We start from the raw sequence: 23,020 nt of genomic DNA on the forward strand, positions 1-23,020 counted from the left end.
TTCAGCTACCAGTCCACTTCCATATTATGGTCCGTAGCTGGACTCTTGCTTTACACTCCAAAAGCCTGAACTGGCCCATGAACATTCCTGATGACAAAACAGTTATTTAGGTAAAAAAAGAGAGCTTCTCTCCAAAGTAGAGAAAGTATTAACACTGGCAAACAACCTTCACCTTTCAGCACCCATCCTAGCTGGGATAAGCTCAAACCATCTGTGTTGTTATGTGAGTCTGTATGTGTTTTTATGAAGGAGAGAGAGCGCGTGGGTGGATGACTGTTGTAGAATTGCTGACTTAGTGCCAGATACAGTATCTGTGTCTCTGTCTCCTTTATAGGCCTCATGGGCTTCATGTACAAGCTGTTTTATACGGGACCTTGACTGGCTTGTGAGGAGACATCATGCCTTTGCTAGGCTTATGCACTAATCATACAACGACCACATATCGTATTGCTAATGCTGGTACATCCATCCATCTTCATGAAGAGGCATTATGTGCAAGCTCTTTACTTTGTGACGTCCTGATAAAAGAATCCACTTGACTTTATACAATCATAAAACAGTTCAGTGTGACTAACATACAGCAGCTGCGTGCATCAATCAAGCAGAGAACTGACCTGTCTATGGATGCGTCGCCAGGTCCCGAGTACCTCAGCCCCGAACCGTTGTCAAGGGACGCCTGTCTGGGCAGGAGCCCGCCGTGAGGTCTGCTTCTGTCTGACGCTGGTGTCAAGTCCCCTGAGGCTCCCTGGTAGGGGTAGAAGGACGGGTCCTGCAGTTTGGCCTTCTTCCCCTGTGGCCCGCCCTCAAACACGCCCCGCACCTGACCAGGCCCCGAGCCGTAGAACCACGCCCCCGATTTGGTGAGGATTTCTTGTTGTTTTCGGCACAAGTTGCATACCCACATAACCTGCAGGGAAGAGAAGTGGATGTTAATAGTTTGGAATAGTGATTGACAGGCAGAGGTGGTCTTATATAACCTATGATGAGCTCTAATGGAGTGATTCGGGTGCTTGTGTTATGTAAAGCTGTAACATAGCTGTGAGGCATATCGCTGTAGCTGGGTGAAAATCATTTTACATCCAAAATGTCAACTTTTCAGACACTAGGTATCAGTGATTATATTTGAAAAGATTAAACTCTAAAAGAAACCAACAAACTTGAAGTTTTCACCCCACAGCGATAATATTTATAAACATTATTGACAACTCATGTAGATGAGGTGAATGATGAAATATTTTACACATGCAGCAGCCTTTGATATCATTGAAAGGTTGAATCATATGGGTTTAGTTTATCACTACTATACATCTTGAGTCTGTGAGCCCAAATTATCCCCATAGATATCTCAGTACAAATTAAATATTCTAAGTAACAGTTTCTTATTCGTTATGATGCAGTTTTATGATACTGTTAAACTCTTTTTCCTGGTTTCCAGTTTACAAACTGCAGAGCCTGTACAACTCATAATCACAGACATGACTCACGTTGTAATGAAGGTACAGTAAGTAGAGATAATGCACTTTGGGGTCATACACTTTGGTAAGATAAATACAAAAGAACAACAACATTTTCCCTCTGTACTGCCCTACTAGGACTGGAGAGTAGAGATTTGTACTGCTCTGTGATGTTGTGTGTTTATCTGCCCTATACTGCAGCCCCAGCAGCCAGCTAATGTGGTGACATTAGCCTCATAAATCCAGCAGACAGGAGTGCTGATCACTACACACACATGTACAGAGACAAACACACACACTACATGGTAAATCGCTGCATTCTGTCTCTGTTGAGAAAACTTGTATCATTCTATCTATTATTTAATTTATATCCCTCACAATGAAGCTTCTTAAAGTGATATCTGAGGTTGCTTTTCATCATGCCAACTCATGCTTCCTGCATTCTCTCTCCTCCTGTGACCTGGAAATTGTTCTTCAACATCATGGAGGATCTTACAAGCCATTACACCTCAATGAGACAAGTAGAGAGTAGAAAGGAGGCTTCCTGCGGAGCTTATAGTAAAAAAACTCAGATGTTTCCTTGCTTCCTTCACTCCCCTGTCTTCATTGCATCGCTCTCTCACATTCTAGCTGTGAGGCGCTAAAAAGCTAGGAAGAAACACGAGTGAGGGAAATGAGGAGACATGTTAGCATAATGAAAAGCACCCTCAGTGTGCCTGAGAAGACTTGGAGCTTGCCAAATGATTGACAGGCCAGACGGCCAGTAGGGCGGCCAAGAGCTACTGCAGCCCCCCACCTCATCCCCCTCCCAACTCTTTACAGTCCCAGTGCTGAGTCAGTGCATTACTGTTATTAGTGTGAGCTGGATCTGAATGCTGCCTCACCCACCATCAGTTGGTCTATACAGTAGCTCGACATTTTTTTTTAAAGTAAGCACTGAATCAAATAAAAACTGACTGATATGTTGAACTTACTTAAACTGTATTGGTCTGTACGTTAGTGGTTGAAACTGCAGCTGCTTATCCTATTGGCACAGAGTGATGCAGAGTAGTAGCCTGTAGCATACCATGTAAAGTAGGCCTGGGCGATAAACCGAAAATTTACCTATACCGAAATTTACAACGATAACCGACGTCATTTTGGCCATGTCGGTATATTCGGTGTCATAGGCATAACATCCACTAGGGACAGATGACATGTTAGGTCCACTTGATTAATCTACCCCGGCATATACCGATGTGCTTATTTTACATTAATTTGATGGCAAACTCCGCCCGCTGATGCAACACCAGCTATGCCAGGTTAGTAATCAAGTGAACCCACTCTCGCTGTGAGTCGCGGACAGTTTGTGTAATGATGCTGCGTTCAAAGGCTGCAACAGGCCACTGTCTTCGGCCGGGCCGGTCCACTGATCAAACATTTGTGTTTTGTTTTTTATTCACTCAAAATAATGACTGTATTTCCAGCTAGAAAACGCGCATCTCTCTCCTCCCTCCATTGTTGTTTGCATTTGTGTCTCTGCGTGGTCTGACACGTGAGTGTCCTCATGCTGGAAAACGTGACTTCTAAGGAAAATGACAAAACTAGTAATGCGTTACCGGCATCACTGATTGTGTATCTTAAGTGCAACATGGAGCATGAAGATGTAAAGAAAAAAATAAAAACAGTAGAATTAACTTTGAGCAAGTTTGGAGGAAAGTCGGAGGTGTGGACCCATTTTAAACAAGTCGTGGGCCGTGATAATAACATTTGTCGGCTTTGTCGAGTGCATTAAGTGCGGCACTTGTTGCATTATTCATTAAGATTTCTGTAGTTCAAACAACTCGCAATTGTAGTCGAGAACGTCAGTTATAACAGCCCACGTATTAAACAGTTGTCGGGTTTAAATCGGTCTCGGGCTCATAATTACATTCAGTGTGTCGGGCCGGGCTCGGACACAACGTGCACGGGCTCGGGTCGGGCTTGATTATAAGCTCTACTCGGGTCCAGCCGCGACTTTACTGAGGTTCACCCAGTGTGAGCGGCAGGAAGACGGTCAGCTCACCTCCCAGAACATGGCATTGAATCGCTGGAAACTGATTTAGGGACTGTCATCAAGTTACTTAGCATAAATATATTAATACAAAATAATTGCAGTTCTTTCAGTATCTTCCATGACATGGGGCCCAGTGACTCCAGCAGCAGATTGTATTAGTAAACTGGACGAATGAGACACAGCTATGTTTATTGTACTTTAGTGCTTCCTCTATTTTATATGAATATTAATATGCAGAAATCTTGATTTTTTTTCTCAATAGCTTCCATGTCATGTGACCCTCTGACTTCTGAAACAGATTCTGTGTCTATCAAAAATATATAATGATAAAGAAAATAGTGGTAAAAAAAGTTCTCTAATGCTCAAGAGGTTAACATATTATTAGCAGCAATGTCAACTTCTCTACTATTTTGTCTCATGTCTTAGATTCTGATTCTGAAGTCCTCAAAATGTTTATTTATTTACATCCAACCTCTTCCACCACCTGCAGTACAACCACGTGATTCAATTCGAAGAAATAAGAAAAGCGAGAAGCGAGAAGCTTAGAATTTGTTTATAAGGGACTGTATATTTTATACTTTTAAACTTGTTCAGTTGTTGTCATTTCAAGTAATGTGTGCTTTTCAGCTGTTCAATCGCGTGCCTATCAGTTGTTCTTAACTACTAAATAAATAATATAAATCTTAACTACAATGTAGTTTTATAGTCCTTTAAAGTGGCATTTCTGTAAATACACAGGATTTTTTCCCCTTTTTTTTTAGGGGGGGGGGCTTATCGTTCATTTATTGTTATCGAGGTGAGTTGCTCAATATATCGTGATATTGATTTGAGGCCATATCGCACAGCCCTAATGTAAAGTCTTTGCATTAGCACATAGATAAAGATGTTTTTTTAATATAGGGTGGGAAAAAAAGCAGTCTTCTAATTACACAGCTCAAGATTCAGCCGCCAGCCTGTGTCTGGCTGAGTCATGAAACATGTTAGTGTTCGTGGGTGTCAAGCCAGTGAGAGATCATGCCCCTGTCACTTAGCCCATGACTTCCCGGTTGGTCAGGACAGGGCACTTGCATAAAATCTGGGAGGAATTTCATAAACCTGCACGCCACTACACTGTCCTCATGGAGCTCCCAGCTGGCAGCTGTCTATATCCTCCCTTAGACTAGCAGCAAGAGATAGCAATGTGTTTGGCGGTTAATGTCTATCTGTGATTTCAATATCTATCTAGTCTGGAGCAGGGTAGGCAGGTTGGAATGGGCAGTAACCACATGTGAAAACATTTACAGGTGAAGCACACAAACTATAATTCAAAACTTTCATCTATGTCCATTTTGTGCCAGGTTACACTGTTATTGACAAATCACACTGCCATAACACAATACAGACAAAGGTGACAGTAGCAATTCATCAACAAAGAAACTAAGGCAATGAAGATTGGCACTCAGTTATAAGTAGATATTGCGTGTTTTGAAAAAAAAATGTAGACATGCAACATTTCCAAAGGATTCCATCCCAGTTTCTGTCATGGATTAGTACCATCAGGGCTTTATCCTACCACTGAAGCAAGCAGGATAGTGAGACCTTTGCTTTCCATATCTGCCTCAGACCATGGAAACACAGGAAAAAAAATCCACAAGACACAGAAACAGAAGCCTGCCTGACCTCAGACTGACACATGTAGGTGTGGCTATCTTTTAAAAGATGCTAACAAGCAATGATGAATTATCTTAGCTACATTCCAAATGTATTGCAAAAAAGCTTGACAGTTACACCGCAGGCAGCATGTAGTGGCCTTTATAATATTGACACATGAGGCATTTATGACCAGCCATCAATGTTACAGATAGGCTATAAGTGTGCTAACACACAATGGAAGCAGAGAGGCTACAAATTGTGCTTATGTGTCCCAGAGGAGTGTAGCCACTGAGGCCATGGCTGCCTCTTTAACTGGGGTCATGGTGAGAGCTCTGCAGTGAACCATGAGTCATCAGCTAAGACCCGGGAGCCACCGAAGCCAGTTTTCCTGCTAATCAACCTCACTTGACTTTCGGCACCTGGAATTTACACACATGTAGATACTGACACATGTATAAGCATACGCACAAACTGTATGTTGATTGACATTATATCTTGAAATGAATTGATCTCAAAATGGAATTTTAACATAGAGAGGACAATTACAATCAGACACTGTTCTCCCACTGTTGGATTTAGTAGTGTAGGCAGGGGGTCCGCACAGACAGTTACTGGATACCAGGAGTCCCAGAGATTACAGGTAACACACCTCAAACAGGGAGTTGGAGCTTACTTTCTATCAGATGACTACACAGAAATTACCAAAGACAGACCAATTTAGGAAGTGGTTTGAATTGCCATATCTTTCATGCACCTGGTAGCAATTACAAGAAATGTGGTGATGAATTCCTGGCAACAAAGTGCTCAATTAAAACGATGTAGCAAAGAGTGGAAAACTGTACCAATAGATTTGCTAAAACTAAAGATGATAACTGGTCCTTGACATACTGGGTGCAATAAAGATATTGAGTTCACACAAGAGACAGTAGATGGTTTGCATACTAAAAAATTGATTGGTAGAGTGTGGAGGTGGTAGACTTGTACCTACAGGCAACTTCAAATCAAAAAATCTCAATTCAGTCGAATTTCAATTAGTGAAAAGGATTTGGATTCGGATGAGGGTGTTTTTTTATGGCAGAAGATTTCCCTATTTAACAATGATCAAAGGAAGCAGAACTGAGCCTGGTCACAACCAGGAACATGCAAAGCAACAGACAGTAGAGGACAGGCTGGGATCTGTTTTAGTTTTTATAAAGTATTTCTTATATTTAGAAAAATGGTCATGTTATTTTATCTGTGACCTTGCAACATAAGCTTTACCTCGGGATGTACAATGCTTGTTTTTTAAACTAACCTCAGTCAGCATATGACAGTTCCCACAATCTAATCAATAGTAGTTCTGGTACTATTAGGTGAAAATAGCACGACTATTTTATTTTCACATTAACCTTTTCAGTTGAAGGAAATGTATCTTTACACATTATGTATCCTAATAGGAAACAACAAAATGTAACACACATTCTGAGCTTGAGCTCTATTCTTAAAATAATAGCTATTATCTGCCCTCCTCAATCAAACAGCCACGTTCCTCCACAGAAACTGCTCATATGACCTACATATTTACTCTTCCAAACTGCAATTAACATAGAGTCAGTTCCTGTGCACCTCTTCAGTCTGCCAATAATAATTAACCGCATTCTCAACCCTTGGACTCCACATGTTGAGCTCTTTTATCTCATAATTGAATACCTAATAACATACTAGTATTCAAAAAAAGAAAGAAAAAAGAAAGAAAAAACAGGCCAACAAAAATATGCATGGCTACAGTAAATGTTGAGCACACTGAGCTTCAGACATCAATACTTGGATTTGACTTGCACCTTGGAAACGAGTCAGAATGAAAATGGATGTTTATGTAGTGCATTAGACAGGGAGAGCACAAGCAAGTAAAATGTCAATGTCGGGCTGAATCCTCATATGTCCAAAACATTACATAAACTGCAAAATAAAAAAAAGCCTTGTTTTGAGCTTGATGATCATACATTTCAAGATTATCCAAAGGGATTTAAAAGGGCTACGAGGGTCCGAAGAGGTTAAAGACTTCTATCAGCTGATAGAGAAACATGTGGGATATAAGATATAAGATTTTTCTTTAGAGGAAAGAGTAAGCTAAACTAACAACATCAAGGTGGAAATGGGATGTAGCATTATGTGACGCTATTCCAAATGACTGCACAAACTCTCCACTATTAGAAACAATCAAACTACAAGATAAATTCTAATGATGCTATATCCCAGTACTAGATATGTGACAGTAACAGAAACATGTTGTTTCATTCATTGCACTTTTTTTCTGTCTTTAGTCACACTGGCAGAGACATCGCACAGCATGAGGCTGCAAACAGTCAATCTAGGGACACAGCCCAAAGGCAGTGTGAGCTCAACCCACACTGATGGAAAACTGTGATGATCCTCATTCACTACCAGACCACATAGACACAAAGACACCATAATAGATGCATGTATGCACCATCTCGCACACACACACACAAACACACACGCACACACAGGTCAAGCAGCTGTAACAGCCAGAGGTATGTTCACTTTCACTGCAGTCGTTCTGCCCAAGACTCTCCAAATACACACAAACACACACACACACACACACACACTTCCCTTCGGCTTAACTCTTCACGGCTGAGCGCAGGCAGGGGGTTGGGGGCTGCGGCCCTCGGGCAGGGCCATTTCTCCCTGTGTTTGCACATTTCATAGTCATTGAACCTGCAGCTAAAAATAGAAAGCTAAAAACCTAGCAATACCACACACTGCAAACACCAGGAAGATATATACTCTATTAAATGTGCTATAGGCTGTTTACTGAGGCACTGAATTAAGGGAAAAAAACACCCAGTGCCATGGGATCAATAAATAATTTCCTTTCTAATACTTTCTCTGCAGACCGAGGGTGTTTTCAGTGATACCAGCAAATATAATCTTCCAAAAACTGTGTGTCTACTTAAAGGAGTGAGGATAGCAAAAATAAACCTGCCAAGGAAGCCACGAAAGGACAGACCAGTTTTCATCATGTATCTATTCCAAAATGATGTGTGCCATATGCCCTGTCTCATAAAACAGGATGTAATTTAGATTTTGACATGAATAGTCATATTCTGCACAGTATATATACTATGTATTGAAAATAACCCTTCAGCAATGTTCTTTACATGTTTGCCTTTTGCCTGCTCCATTCAAAAAATTTCTGGGGAAGTAATGCACACACACACACACACACAGTGTGCCAGCTAGATTTGCAGTGAGAGAGCACTGAGCTCTCTCTTGTGGCCATTAAACTGCACTACAACATTACTTAACAGAGGCTCCAGAGTGAATCAGCAGTATCCTTCACGGCATATCACAGTGTGCTCAAATGGAAAGCCAGCTCAATTTTTACATTCATTTTATCATTCATTCATAACAGTATTAGTGCTACATTTACGAAAAGACTTCTCTTGATTTCACAGGAACCTGTCTAGAGAGGGTCTTTGTACTGACTGTCATCTATTCATTTTGTTTGAGAGTTAAAATAAATGACATGGGCATCTTGGAGGGCACTGGGCCAGTGGTCTGGATGCATGCAACCTAACCATGACCTCTTGGTTTGATTCCAGTCAGAAACTGCCATAATGGCAAAAATCCTGGAAAAAATAACTTCGATAAGACTAGAGATGGCACATACTGCAATATTGATGTGGTAGTAAATGACCTGTCATAGGTATCATATTGCTTCAGTGTTTCTCTCCATCACCTGAACTGAGGTGAACTGAACCTCTCATTAAAGACTCATTGTTAAAGGAGTGGAGTGTTCCTCAGAACATCCCAGCCTGGACTGAGTCCAGCTGAAGCACACAGGCATCAATAAGGATACTATCTAATACACTCAGAGCAAATCTCTGCCCAGCTGGGGGCAACATAAGTATGATGGGCTGCAATGACAGACATTACAGTAATACAACAATAATTACTAAATGCAGCACATATATAGGCCAATGAATAATGCATTCCAAGAGACGTGAAAAAAAAATAGTAATATATATGTATATACTGTATATATATATATACACATACGCATCATAGATGCCTTTACTCACACACTGTGTGTTGTTTTATGTCCTGTGAAGGCTGCAATCGCCTACATTCACATGCTCCAACGCTCGCTGCACGTGGTGAATTACATTTTAATGAGCTTCTAATTTTAGTGTGCGCGCCAGTAATAATAATAGATTTGATGAATATTTATGTTCCTTGTTTGAAGTTCAGAGACATGAGGAGGAGGGGGGAAATACTGTAGAAACCCAAATTGTGGTTTAACATAGAAACGGTCTGTCAGACCCACATCCCCCTCAGCCTCTCTCAGACCTACATAACCGTGTTAAAATGTGGACAGACATGACGCGCGCTGACTGACACATTTAGTGTTTTTTTTTTTTTTTTTTTTTTTTTTATATTTACGCAAATTAAATGTTGGTAAAATACTGCGATAAAAACATTTAATTGGCACATATGCCCTGGCTTCCAAAGGGCGTATGCGACTGAAACCGTCCGAGGGCAGGTTTTCTGTGAGGGATTACAGCGGTACATATTCTCCGGCAGAGCCGAAATGGTCACATTTCAGGCAAACAAAATGACCGGGGGAAAAGCGCGATGCAGTCACAGCCTCATGCTCTCTCAGCTTACCCATAGTGCCGCTGAGGGAAAACAGTGTGCCCGTGCAGAAAGATTGCCGTGTTGAAGTCCCGATAATGTGGTGACGACCGTCCGCAGCTGCTGCTCCTGAAAATGAAGAAACTGCCGACCTTCAGCACCGCGGACAGCTCCAAGTCCAGACAACAGGACAGCCCGCCTGACTGCCGGACAGCGGCCGCTGAAACACCGTGAAGGTTACAACGGGGACTCAACTGACCACATCCGATCCAATTAAAGCGGCGCAGTCTTCTCTTCTTATCAGCACAGCAATTACAACATCTGAAGACGCCGATTCGTTTCAGAGAACACCGGATTCCAGTCTTGAATCGTTACACGGGATCCATCAAACCGTGTAAACAATCCCGCGCTCAATGTCAGCGGCTCTCCGGGGAGAACAGATATGAGCCGACCAGTAACGCGTCAAATCACGTTATGTTTCCCACCACCGCTGTATTAGTTCGTCTGTAGCAGAGAGTCGGAGCGGTGCCGGAGTTGATGAGAGCTCATTACATATGCGGCGCGTCCCAGCTCACAGCCCACTGTCCAATAGACAGCGCCGCTGCTTTTTCCTGTGTTCGCGTTAACAAGCACACTTTGTCATTTCCGACTCAGTCTGTGCTGTGACCATTTGTTGGGCTTCAGTCAAACACAGCTGCTGTCGTCGTTATGTATGTCTCTTCATGTCGGACAACTGCAGGACCACAAAGCCACTGGGCTAGAGGCTACGACATGAGAACGTGAACATGTCAGGAGCTATGCTGCGTTCGCGTTCTGTGAGAAGGACTGTCTTGCAGATGTGGGTTAAAACGACCTCATATATTCGAAAATTCAGGGCGATTTGACTGAACTTTTTACTTGATGACTTTTAGCTTTTGAATCTGTGATAAACAGGCAACAAGGAAGTCCTACCATGTTCATATCCTTTTAGGATCTTATTAGAAATGGGAGTGGGGGTATTGTCGAACCAAATCAAGCTCCAAACTTATCTGAAAACAGCCTTTTGAAGTAAGCTTATGCTCATCATCTTTACTATCTGGAGCATTTAGTCAAGCATAAGGGAAAATAAAGCTAACAATGTAGCAATAGCACCCTGTGAAAGTCTGTGTACAGCCAATTGAGAAAGTGCAGAGATGAGCATCTCTCTGCAAACATAAAAAAGCCATATCATATATGGCTATCTTAGCCATATGTTTTCAAAGACTGCAACAAAGACTTTCCATCACATTCCAACACATTATAATATTTAATGACATTCTGGGGGTTTCCTTATAAACTTGCTGCTGCCATCTTCATTGATATAACATGTAGTCCAAAACGCGCAGTACACCACTTTGTTTGGATTAAGACATGTTTAACATATTCTAATAATTACGGATTTTTTTTTTAAACTGTCTAAAAATGTATACTCTCCAACATATAGAATGAAGAGAGTCCATATGGTCTCTTTTAAATGATTATAATGATTTCTCTGGTTCTGTTTAAAAACCCACAAATCTATTTAATTTACAACATGCTATTCACTAAAATACTGTTTGAAAGAGGTACCCATAAAGCACTCTGGTACTTCCTCTTCAATTTAATAGCAAAAATGTTGAGGGGGCCAAGCAGCACATGTAACGTCTTCAAGAGTTGCTTTAATCACAAATGACTTCCTCCCCGGAGACTGTTGATTCCTCAGGCCCTTTTGAAGCCACATCAGAGGAAATGGTGGGGAGCTCCACCGCTACAAGCAGGGACTCTGAACACTTCACAACACTGACACAGAATTTATCTATATCACAGGCACTTGATATTTTTACCCCAAAAATGTCACTCTGCACTTTGTTCTTCATGTATTTACTGTAGAGGCTAAGTTACCTGGCACAGTCAGGTAGCAGTGTTTGTTATCAACATATGTGTTTTTATATCTATTATTTATATTGTTGTAATAAAGTATTGTAATTAATTGTGATTATATATCATATGAGTCATAGATTCAGCTACACGTGGTTATTGAGATGTCAGCCTTCAGTCGGGTCCATATTTCCATGCTTATATTCCTTTACCAGCATTTTAACTCTCAGTCCCTATATATCATATTCCAGTGTGCCATAGCTCTGCTAGCTGCCCCAGACATAGAGACTTGTAAATATTCAATGGCGTTTCACAGAACAAGATCTCTCTCGCCACTGCTGTCACCATCTGTGAGAGAGGGAAAGAGTAGACGGATGGAAAAAGGGCAGATTTCACCACCACCACCTCTTTCACTGACACACAAGCTTTCAGACAAGCTGGTCGGGTTTACCAAAATGTGGCCTGTTGTTCGTGGCAGAGTAATCAAAGCCTCTTTCTTCTTACTACAAGTATGAACAATCAATATCACAAAATTCCTGGTGGGCTACTGTGTATACTTTATTGCAAATCCATGGTTAATAATATTCAGTTAGAATGAAACAACCTTTAGAGTCTAAAAACAACCTGCTTGCTTCTCAAATTCTACAATCTACATAAGCTCCACCCTGTCAGTATGCCCAGATTCACATTTCAACTAAGCACTTACCTGAAATGGCAATGAAAAGATAATTAAATGCAAAATAATGTACTATAAATAAACATCCAACCAACCCAAGACACCTATCAGGTTAATTCAGTTAAAGTGAAACTCTCACCAAAATTCACAAAATCTTTTTGTGAATATACCCAAGTCAAACATTCGTTTAAAAGCATCATTTCGACGAAAACGCCACTTTTAAGATTGACCGTATATTCGTTTTTGGGTCAAAATCATTTTCAGTGGAGTGCTAGGTGCAAATACTATGTTAGCATCACATTCGTTGATTGTTTGACAAGTTGTTGCTGGAAGGCAGTAGCGTTCCACCTTAACTGTCCTCATGTTACATTTCATTCAGAGATCGACACTTCTCGACTGGCAGGATGGCGAAACAAGCAACTGGTAACGTGACTTGTTCAAAAACATTCTTTTTAGAAAACTTTGTGTACACAAACAATGTTCTCAACGCTCGTGTTCATGTGTAGAGACCCTGGTGATACTACGAGCAAAGTTTCATGTTGTGTGGAGCCTTCTTAGTGTTTTAAAAATAATGATTTTGATGCTAACATAATATTTACCCCTGGCACTCCGTTGAAAATGATTTTGACCCAAAAACGAAAAAACGATCAATCTTAAAAGTGCAGCTTTCGTCTTATTTATCCTTTTAAGCGAACGTTTGACTCAGTTACATTCACAAAAAGACCCTAGGTTGCATTTTGGCGAGAGTTTCACTTTAAGCTCAGGGACGTCTCCTCCTCACAGAACTGAAAGAGAATCTTTCATCTGGTCCCAGCTAAAGGCCAAACCCTGCCTACACTGGCCCCTGCTGACCCTGTTGGCTCCTACTAGCCCTGGTCAGCCCAGAAACATCGGCTTCTATTACCAGATAGAAAACCGACATTCGTTTATGTGACAGGATGACTATGGAACTAACTACCCCTATTTACACTCTGATGCCCTGTCACCTCACTTGCACGCTGGCTCTCCATTTCTCTGACTGACGTTGTCATCTGAACTTTTGTATCCTGCCGTAAGTGCTTACTCTGCTCCCCTTCCGAAGATAAGTCTATGTATAAGCTATTTCTTTGATATTCAACTCATCATGTAGGCACATCTGCAAAAATATTTGAAATATGGCAGTATTGTGAAGCACACTGATAGAGGAGTGCTGACAAATAAGCCACATAGGACCTCTGGACTGGGATCAAATGTTTACTCCTGTATCTTCCAGTGGGGTTTGCACTGTATCTCAGGATACACCAATATATACTGTATATAGTATATATATATATATATAGTTTCCTATATTAGAAAGTGTTATTCAATTAATCATTGAACACACTATACTAACATGCTTCCACAGTCTATATAGAGAATTGACCTTGAGTGCCAAGAGACCAGGGCACCACCAGGTAAACAAAGGGCACTGCCTCAGTGGCACATCCCAGGGCCTCTCTGCCAAAGCTCCAACTGGCCATCGCCAGCCTGCTGCCACTGTTATTCCTCAACACCATCTGTACAACAAGGTAACCGATCTCCCAGCTATTATCTACCAGTGAACAATGGCTGCCCGTACAACTGGGGTCTTGGCAATGGAGGGAGCAGCAGGGCAGAGGTCTCTCCCAGTGGATTAAACCTGCTAGTACGTACCTACCTCCAGTCCATAGACAGTTTAGTTACTGATAGTCAACAGCCAAAACTTAGCAGGTTACAGATAAGACAGCTATGACAGATCTATGTTATATATTGACAATGATATGACTGGTATGATCTGTTTGTTTGATCAGTTAGATACACAGATATAGATAACCCCCAAGGGCACCCGATACTGCAATCAGCCCTTTCTGATCTGATATTGTTCTACGCTGCATTACATTACAACTACATGTCAGTATTTAACAGGGATAGTTCAGGAGTAGGATTTTATATTGATCAAAACCCTTTCTGCCAATAATCTGGTTAGAAAAGTTACTTTCCTCAACTGCTTGTTGGCATAAGTATAAAATAGTGATGTGATAATAAACTAGTTAGGCTCCACAGGTACATTACCACCTACATGTTTAAAGTAATGTCCAATTCCAATTCAAACATTGTGCTTAAAGTGGTACTCAGTCATTTAGTATTGCACCTGAATAAAGTTTGAACACTTATGACGGATCACAGAAGAAAAAGCATCACAATCTGTGCAGTTAAGGGCTAACTTAAAAAGTGCTGTATGCTAAAATTTTTGTAATGCAACATGATCGTGTCTTTATTACAGCTTCCCTGTCTGGTAAAAACTCATGTCATACAATCCACTCATATAGGATTTTTGTTCCTCAAAAAAAACCTGTGAAGGTCACACCTACATGGATAACATCACCAGAGGCCCCTTCTAGAGCTACAGATGCATATTATACAACTGTTTTGACAGTCTAAATAGTAATCCCCTTGACACATATCCACCTCATGTAAAATCAGTGTAGTCCTCTCTTTATGAGACTGTTTTATTCCTTGAGTTTGGGCTTTATCACTTTTAATTCTAATGCTTACTGTCTTTTGCCCTTTAACAGTGTTTGTATCAGTTTAAGAAGCAATGTATCGAAAACATATTTTTAGGTTTTTTGTTTTATTTATGTTTAGTTAGTGTTTATTTCAGCACAACAGACTCACAGACAACATTAATCAGCCCTTTTCTTGTTTGTTTCATGTCATGATTGGCTGCTGTATGTGCATGTACTGTATACATATCACAGCATTTAAAAAACAATGCTTGTGTTTCAGACACAGTTCCAAAAAACGCAGAAAAGGATTTGCTAACCACTTTGTCCTCCTGTTGCAATTCCATGAGAGCAGGAATGCAGCAGAAAGAAAGAAAGAATGAAAGGAAGAGGGAATCGGGGGGAGGGGGAAGAGAGCAGGAAAGATAGGGAGAGAGAGATTGTGAGTGGCATTAGTAGGTCCTGGTAGCACTGCCACATACTCCAACAGCAAGGGATTGGATGGCATCACATAAAAACACTCAGCAACAGCTCATGATTCAAATTTAAGCAGTCTAATACTAAAAGCTTTGGCTTAGTCTGTGGGGAGGATTTTACAGAGGTTAGTTAGGCACTGGAGTGCCACATTATACAAAAGCAGCTATCAGGTTCATTTGTGGGAAAAGAAAAGGAGGAACAGTTCCCTCCTGTGGTCATATAGAACAACTGTAACTTACAGTTAAAATGAATAGGACATCTACAGCTGTGAATCACATGTGTGAAACACATAAAAGTAAACAGAATTTGAATACAGGCATGACGAGTCTGACTGGAGTAGATGCTGATAATCTGAAAAACATTAGTTGCCATTAGAGACACTGTTGGCTCAATTCCCAGATTATGATTTCACTGCAATGTTTCATAACCTTGGATTTCAAATAGTAGCGTAGGGAGAAATTTGCCTGAGGGTGGGACATCTGCATGTGCATGTCTGTGTGTATATGTGTCCTTATAAATTGAGAGTACCTAGCATGCAAGCCAGTGTTACCTTATTTGACCGCAGAGACACTCGTCCTCCGCACCGAGCACAGAATTTCGTTTGGCAATATGAACAGAGGTGGCCACAGCCATCGGCAAACTTGGTTTTGTGGCATATCCCGCAGGTTGGGGCTTCACTCTTCTGGTCCTGAACCGGCTTAGTCTCTTCCCCCATCTTCTTAACCTGGTCCTTATACGACTCAAACTGCTGGTGCAACTTCCTGTAAGTGAATGGGAAGGACGGTGGTTAGAGGAAAAAAGAAATGGTTTGATGACCTACAATAAAGAAGGTGATTGTAAGATTCATTGATTTATTTCATTCATATTTGTATTGGGACATGGAGATAGAATGAACAAATGCAACACACCTACAGCATTTGCAGCTCAACAATAAGCCAATTTGCAATGCCCATCCCTAGATGGGCCTTTAAATATCAGAAAAACATTGACTGAATGACATGGTACATGGTATCTTACTTTATCCAAAACATGCTTTTTTGTATGACTTTAAATGTTTCTGTGAACCTACTACAGACAAACTCTTATAATGTATGATTTGTGTATATTAGTCTTGGCATACAGTAGTGGTTCTCAAACTATTTCACAACAAGGACCCCTAAACTGACACAAATTAGACCATGGACACTCTTTTGAAAAGATTTTGTCCCAGGTCCGACCCATCCAAAAATAATTTTACTTTTGGTGTTTTATCACAGAAAGTGCATGGAATCAATAACAAAAATAGTCAAACATTATGTCATTGTGTTACTTTTGGGTTAAATAATCGTGAAAAAAATGTATTCCCCTTTTCTGCGAGGAACCCCGTGGACCCCACTTTGAGAACGACTGGTTCAGAAGATAAACTGTTCAATTTTCTCTTGGAGGACAATCTTCATGTACACAAGTTCTTCTTCTTATTGCCAACAGCCTGATGTGTGTTCAGTCCTGGTCTCAAAATCACTCTTGCACAATAAGTTCCCACTATCGGCTGACTAAGCGATATAACCTCAGCCGTGGGCAGTGTGTGAGCTTTTGAAAGCAAAAGCAGACGCCATGACCTCAGAAGCTTCCAAGCTGAGCTCCTCCTTTGATACGGCACCTCTCCCAAAACAGGGGTTGTGAGTATCAACTTTGCTTTGCAAGTTTAAGAACATCACTTAATTCCACTTTCTCAGGTTCCCCTGCGTTTAATGAATCATTTGCACCTGTGTTTCTATATCAGGACAGTCGTAAGGTGAGACGCCCAAGAGCCATACAGTTGGATAATGATACTGCCAATACACACAATTATTATTTCTCTGTTGTACAACTGAAGACAATCATTGGTAGAGCCCAGCATCCATTGCTTTTGTCTGTGCTGTGTCTACTGTGTTACTGTTTGTGTCCTATAGATGGCACCTGATCTTATACAGTAGATCCTTAACTCCTAACAAGTCCTGAGAGGCCACTGAAAAAACCTGCACGGACTCTTCACATGCATTTTGTATGACACATGTCAATTGAGCGTCTCCTTGGAAACTAAACACTGGGCTGACTTCATAATATGGCGATTAGAATTGGTTTCGCCCCACATATCCCCTGCAACATTCATTAGCACTTGTGAATTATTGAGCAGCGCTATCCTTTTACCACATACAGCTCTGTGTTTGAGATAAACGTGCTTCCTTTACCCACAACCAGAACTTTAGAGCCCAAATGTATTGGCCACACACCACCTGAGGACCATCCGTGCGTGCGGTTGTATGACTGATTGTCGGTGCCATTTAAACATTAGACAGAGTGCCACTGGCGTGCCCCCCATTGTACCCACTGAGGGATTAAAGGGCTAATTGTGTCACAGCCTTTGTGTGTTTACCAAGCAGAGATTAGTACGTAGCCTTGTTTAACAGATCCCACCAAATCTCATTTACTGACAGAGGGCCTGATAACAGAGTGATGAAGACTGTGATACAAGAGGTAAAGCCACTGTCTCCGAGGATCAAGGAAATAAGACTACGAACAATCATGTTTTATTCGCACTTAATCTCCCATTACACTCAAACGTTTACAGAGACATGAGCTCGATCCCGGGGCCACTACATGGTCTAAGGGACGCTGCTCTATTGACAGACAAGGTCACTGAGAAGAGCTGTTAAAGATAACCAGTGATTACCTTTCCCTTCCTCTGGATGAGGTCACTTCTTATGCTCACTCACCCCTTATGGGCTGTGGCCATTCTTAAGGGACAGAGTATGTAAACACAGCAAATGAGTTACTAAGTAAGGCATGAAGAAGAAGACAAACATTAAAAGTGGTGTAAGAATAGAAGTGGCAGCAGGCAGCTGGTACACTGTGCCCATTCCTGAGGGTTTACTTATTCAGTCAAACACGGTCAAATGTAGGTGACACTGCTGACGAGTAATCATACGCTGCTCATTGTCCCATCCCATGCTAGCGTATCGGAGCTCTCTTACCTCTGGGCCGCACCAGAGCAGCTACACACAGCCGGTAACCTGACTCTCTCTGTTGGACGTATGACAGAGCCAACATATCAACAGCGAGGGTGAACTACAAGCTCTCAACAAGCTTCTGGATCTGCCACAAACTGTCTGAGCTCAATTATAACTCCTCTTTCACCCTTAATACATCATGCTGGAACTGAAAGCAGACACGGCAGTGTAGTTACTGGCTTATAGGTACATTAATAGCAACAAAAAGGGCCATTAGCTAATTCCTCCAATTCCTCCAATCTAAAACAATTTTAAATGATATAATTTAAATCATGTTTCTGTTTTAAACAATCATACCGTAGCCATATAACACAATGTCCTAGTTCTTCACGGAGAGCTAACATTTCCTGAACTGTTAACTTAGTCACTGGAAGTGGAGGAACTCCACCACAAGCTAACAACCAACAGCACTGACAGGATTTGGCTAAAGCTAGCTGATAATTGTCTATTTAAAAAACTAACAGACAAAGAGCAACATTACAGTTCAGTTGGAGCTGAGTTTTCAGCCTCCTGGCAACTACTTAGTTTAATATTCAGTTTCCTCTCTGTTCTGGTTTAGTCTCCACAGAGCGTGGGGGAAGATATCTGACTTTAGCTAACATTCGCTAGCTGCTCTACTATTTGCCAAAGCTAGCTTTGTCTAGCTGCCACATGCTCATACAGTGACTTTTATCTGAGGTTGTTTTGAAAAAAAAAGAAAAAAGAACAAACTTAAGCCTTTTAAACCAACAGCATTAAGCTCAAACAGGCTAGTGGGCAGGAGCCAACCTTTCTACATCACACATAGCCATATATAAACAATAATAATAATAATAATAATTTGAGCTAATGTGCTTTGTATTTTGGGTAAATTAAAAACTTACTTGAAATTGCTTCATTTAATTCACTCCAGCATGCGTCTTCTAGGGGCTACCATGGCCTCTAACAACCCTTTATCTCCCTTCAACAACCTTTTCACACAGCATATACTGTTGTGTCTTGTCAGGGCAGTAGAAGCACAGGTGTTGCTAATATCATTAACGATGGCTCAATCTGACTTACGTAGCAGTTAGCGATGATGCACAATACCAAAGCCCTGGAACTAGCCAAACTAACTGGGATTCAGACTTTGGCCCTTTTTCATAGCAGATATTAAATAGTAATAATAGTAACTTTAAAAAATGCTACTTAGGATGTATGTTCTACAGCACTGGTGTTGGTCATGCTAGCTTATTGTATGATACACACTGGGACTCTTAATGGAAAGCAGTCACTGTAATGAGTTACACCTGTACTATTGCTTTATGGCAAATCAAAATGTATACTGTGAAAAACAAGCGAAAACAAAACCTCCCAAATCACTTACTTGTTACCGTACTGACTATTCCCTACGTGATAAACACACAAGAGTCGACAGTTATGCATGGATTTTACACTAAGGATTTGGAAAATCATATGAAATGGTTGGGGAAAAAAAATAATAATACAATGCACACATTTGCAAACCCAGGTAAGACAGATAAAAAGTCAAAATCTTCCTATTAACCGCCTGACCAACTCAGTCAGTATTCCAGGAAACTTTCTCACAACTGTATAACATGGCTGAATGAGTTACAGTTTCGAGCTACACAAAATGTTGCCTTCGAGGATTACACGGAGTTTCAAAAACTTCTTTCCCCTGTACTCTCCACTGAATTGGATCCCCTCTTTGTATCAAAGATGTCTTTTTATCTAAGTCATCATTCCACTGACTGCAACAGATGAAAGACAGGTGGCCTAGAACAGGGTTGGTAACTATTTAGGCCTCAAATTATACAGACACTAGACATAATAGACTCTTCAGAACAGCCTATTGCACAACCATTGTGCAACCAGCTCCAACAGAGGTCCACTGCAACAACTGTAACCAAAGTGTCTTTAGCGTCCCAACTTGCATTGCTAAGGCCTGGCTTAGCTGGTCACACGGCTAGTTTGCTGCCATGAGCAGCTGTGAGTCTGGTCCCATTCAAATAACTAACATGACTTATATTTAATTGTAACTAAAAACTGAATTCTATCAATGAAATTCCCCTATTTAACATTAGACAAAAAAAAATCTATGCCCTGGGCTGTTTTAATCACGAGTGAAATAATGACAGAATTAAAAAAAGTGTCGCATTATGACAAAAAAATCAAATAAGTTGGGTAAACTGGTACTGGTAGCGCCTGACAAAGCACCACCATTATGTCATTTATAAAAGTAGGATCCATTGTGGCGCACCACTCCCACACCGACTCTGTTCTCCCCGCGTGCTTCGACAAACACAGGGAGAAGTTTTGTCCCATCGTCTAATATCCATTCAGGTCAAACAAACTGTGCGTCCAGCTGCTGGGGTCACCGCTGTATGTTTGTGCCTGCTGGGTGGATATCAAAAGGGGTCTGTACTATTACTTACGCGTCTGGCTCTGGCTCCTTGTCATTTTGGGACTTTAGCTGGGGCTGAAGGACGTTATTTACCAGCTCAGTGATCCCACTAAACCACCTGTTCAAATAAGCAAAGTGTGACTGGAACATCGCAGTGAGTCATCATGGGGGAAAACAATCTGGTTTTTGTTTTTTTTTTGGAGGCAGGTCAGATTCTAAGAAGTGAACAATAGCAGGGACATTCACTACAACCAGCGCAGAGAGAGGAGAAGGCCGGGACACGGGCAGAGCGGCGCTTAGTGGAACATTGACAACCAGACACAGTGTCAGAAAATACAGAGAGACAGACTAAAGAGGAGAGAGAGAGAGAGAGAGAGAGAGAGAGAGAGATGAGACAAACAGGTGTACAGTAGAGGGAAGGAGAGAAGAAGCAGGAAAGCTCTGCAGCCAATGGAAATGAGAGCTGCATCAAACGCTCAGCTGAGGGTAACAGGAGTGTCGTCTATTCCAGCCTGGTGGTGCAACAGGGTCGGGTTATCAGACTGGTTCGACCTACAGGTGGATTGAGTCAAAATGCAGCTATAGTACAGTAGAGCAGGGCAGGTGCATCTAGTCCACATTTGCCAATCAGAGTGCAGATGACACACTGGATGAGAATGGACAGCCAGTTAGAGACCAGGGACAAGGGGAAAGGGGTTTGGGGACCTGGCTATAACAAAGCTGGTAGAAAGGAAAAGCTGTTGTCATTGATGTCATGGAAGTCGGCTGTCTTGTGTCCAGCACAGAATTCAACGATCTTGTCAATGCTACTCACTGTGTGTTTATAAAAAAAAACAAAAAAAAAAACAATGCCACCGAGCATTCACAGCGGCTTTCCATGACATTAGTGACATTTCTTTCATTTTCCTCCCGGACAAAGAGGAGAAAAGCCACATGAAGCACACAGCACCGACTGACAGGAAGAAGTGTCAAAGCCTAGAGCACTCTGGGTAATGCAGTTTACTTACTGTGCCGGCTGAGGCTTTGGTTCTTCTTTGATCCTAAAATATAAAAAAAAAATAAAAAGGTGTGCACAGCTCAGTGCATACAGAACATAAAGAGATGAGGAAAGCAATCTAAAAGACACAAAATACCGACACAACTGATATCACTTAAGATGTGCATGACACAAATAATACTTTGACTATAATGTGAATAATATTAAGGATATTATAGATGATGCTTTGATGAACATGGCAATGGCAATGAGGCTAACAACATGCAGAAAACGAACATTCACAATGACTTTAAAGATGACATAACGTAAGTGATCTGAACCAACTTAAACTTAAAAGATAGCCGTTTCATGTGAGTGACACCCTCCTCATACTGTATGTGCTGGCATGGACAAACATCACTTTTCATGGTGGTTTTAACAACAAGAGAGTGGATCCAGAGTGTCAGTTCACCTGCAACTGCAAGTTTTCATTCAGCACTGAGAGGTTTTTTTTTTTTAGAGATTTTCATAATTAATATGAGCCCAGAAATAAAGCCACACACGAGCTCAGAGGATCCAGCGAGCAGAGCGGTCCAGCTGAGTTACCTCTGAATGAGCACTGCCTTGCTGAGCTGCATCAGGAGGTGAGGACGGGAGCAGCAGCTCGCTCTGTGTAAAGTTCAACTAAGCCGAGCTACACATGCTTGATTAGAGTCCATTATTACTGATCTCATGGCTGTTAACGTTTAATATAGCTGGCTGCAGTACAGCTCATGCGAAAGAAAATTCACTTTTTGTTTTAAACTAGGATTAAAGGCATACTGTGCAGGATTTGTCAGTTGCTGTTTACACACACACACACACACCATTAAAAGTTGTCCACTCCTGCTGGGCTCAACAAGCGAGACGGCCTGAGCGAGGACAAAGCAGTGAAGCAGAGCGATAAAACATTCTTTTTCTAATTGTTTCACAGCGGTTACGTTAGCACATCTCCGCACAGCCCTCTGGAAATTGTGTGAGTGCGGCCACAAGCGCGCGCTTCGCCCTGTTCGCTGTTTGCCTCTCTGCTCTGCGTGTTTGTCTAGGTCAGCCCAACCACACCCTCGGTCAAACGGAAACACATCCATGACAGCCAGAGAGCAGAGGAGAGAGGTAGACAGAAAAGTTGCTTAATTTTTTTTTTATGTCCCAGCCTCACTCCCTGCATGCTCACTACTGCTTCAAGTTTGAAGCCCAGAAACGTCCGGAACAAAACAAAAACACTAAACTTTTAAGAAAACACAGGCAGAGGGCTCTGCAGATGCACATAGTGCCTCACACTTCTAGTGGGTCATACATGAT

At 41.5% G+C, this 23,020-nt stretch overlaps 1 protein-coding gene across 25 annotated transcripts in view; it reads right to left on the bottom strand.

Moving 5' to 3' along the window:
* The window catches only part of rims2a (regulating synaptic membrane exocytosis 2a), a 148,663-nt gene that overhangs the window by 102,668 nt on the left and 22,975 nt on the right, over positions 1-23,020 (bottom strand). For 14 of the 25 annotated variants that reach the window (XM_030394740.1, XM_030394739.1, XM_030394742.1 and 11 more), the window contains exons 3-7: positions 21,711-21,743; positions 20,735-20,821; positions 15,842-16,052; positions 15,135-15,146; positions 615-907 (exon numbers count right to left, since the gene is read on the bottom strand). In XM_030394740.1, the coding sequence (XP_030250600.1) occupies positions 615-907; positions 15,135-15,146; positions 15,842-16,052; positions 20,735-20,821; positions 21,711-21,743 (636 nt within the window). The remainder of the gene's footprint in view (positions 1-614; positions 908-15,134; positions 15,147-15,841; positions 16,053-20,734; positions 20,822-21,710; positions 21,744-23,020) is intronic. The other 11 variants (XM_030394764.1, XM_030394768.1, XM_030394765.1 and 8 more) reach the window with 3 other exon arrangements.

Source organism: Sparus aurata, chromosome 17 (genome assembly GCF_900880675.1).
Source record: "Sparus aurata chromosome 17, fSpaAur1.1, whole genome shotgun sequence".
Classification (NCBI taxonomy): Eukaryota; Metazoa; Chordata; class Actinopteri; order Spariformes; family Sparidae; genus Sparus; species Sparus aurata.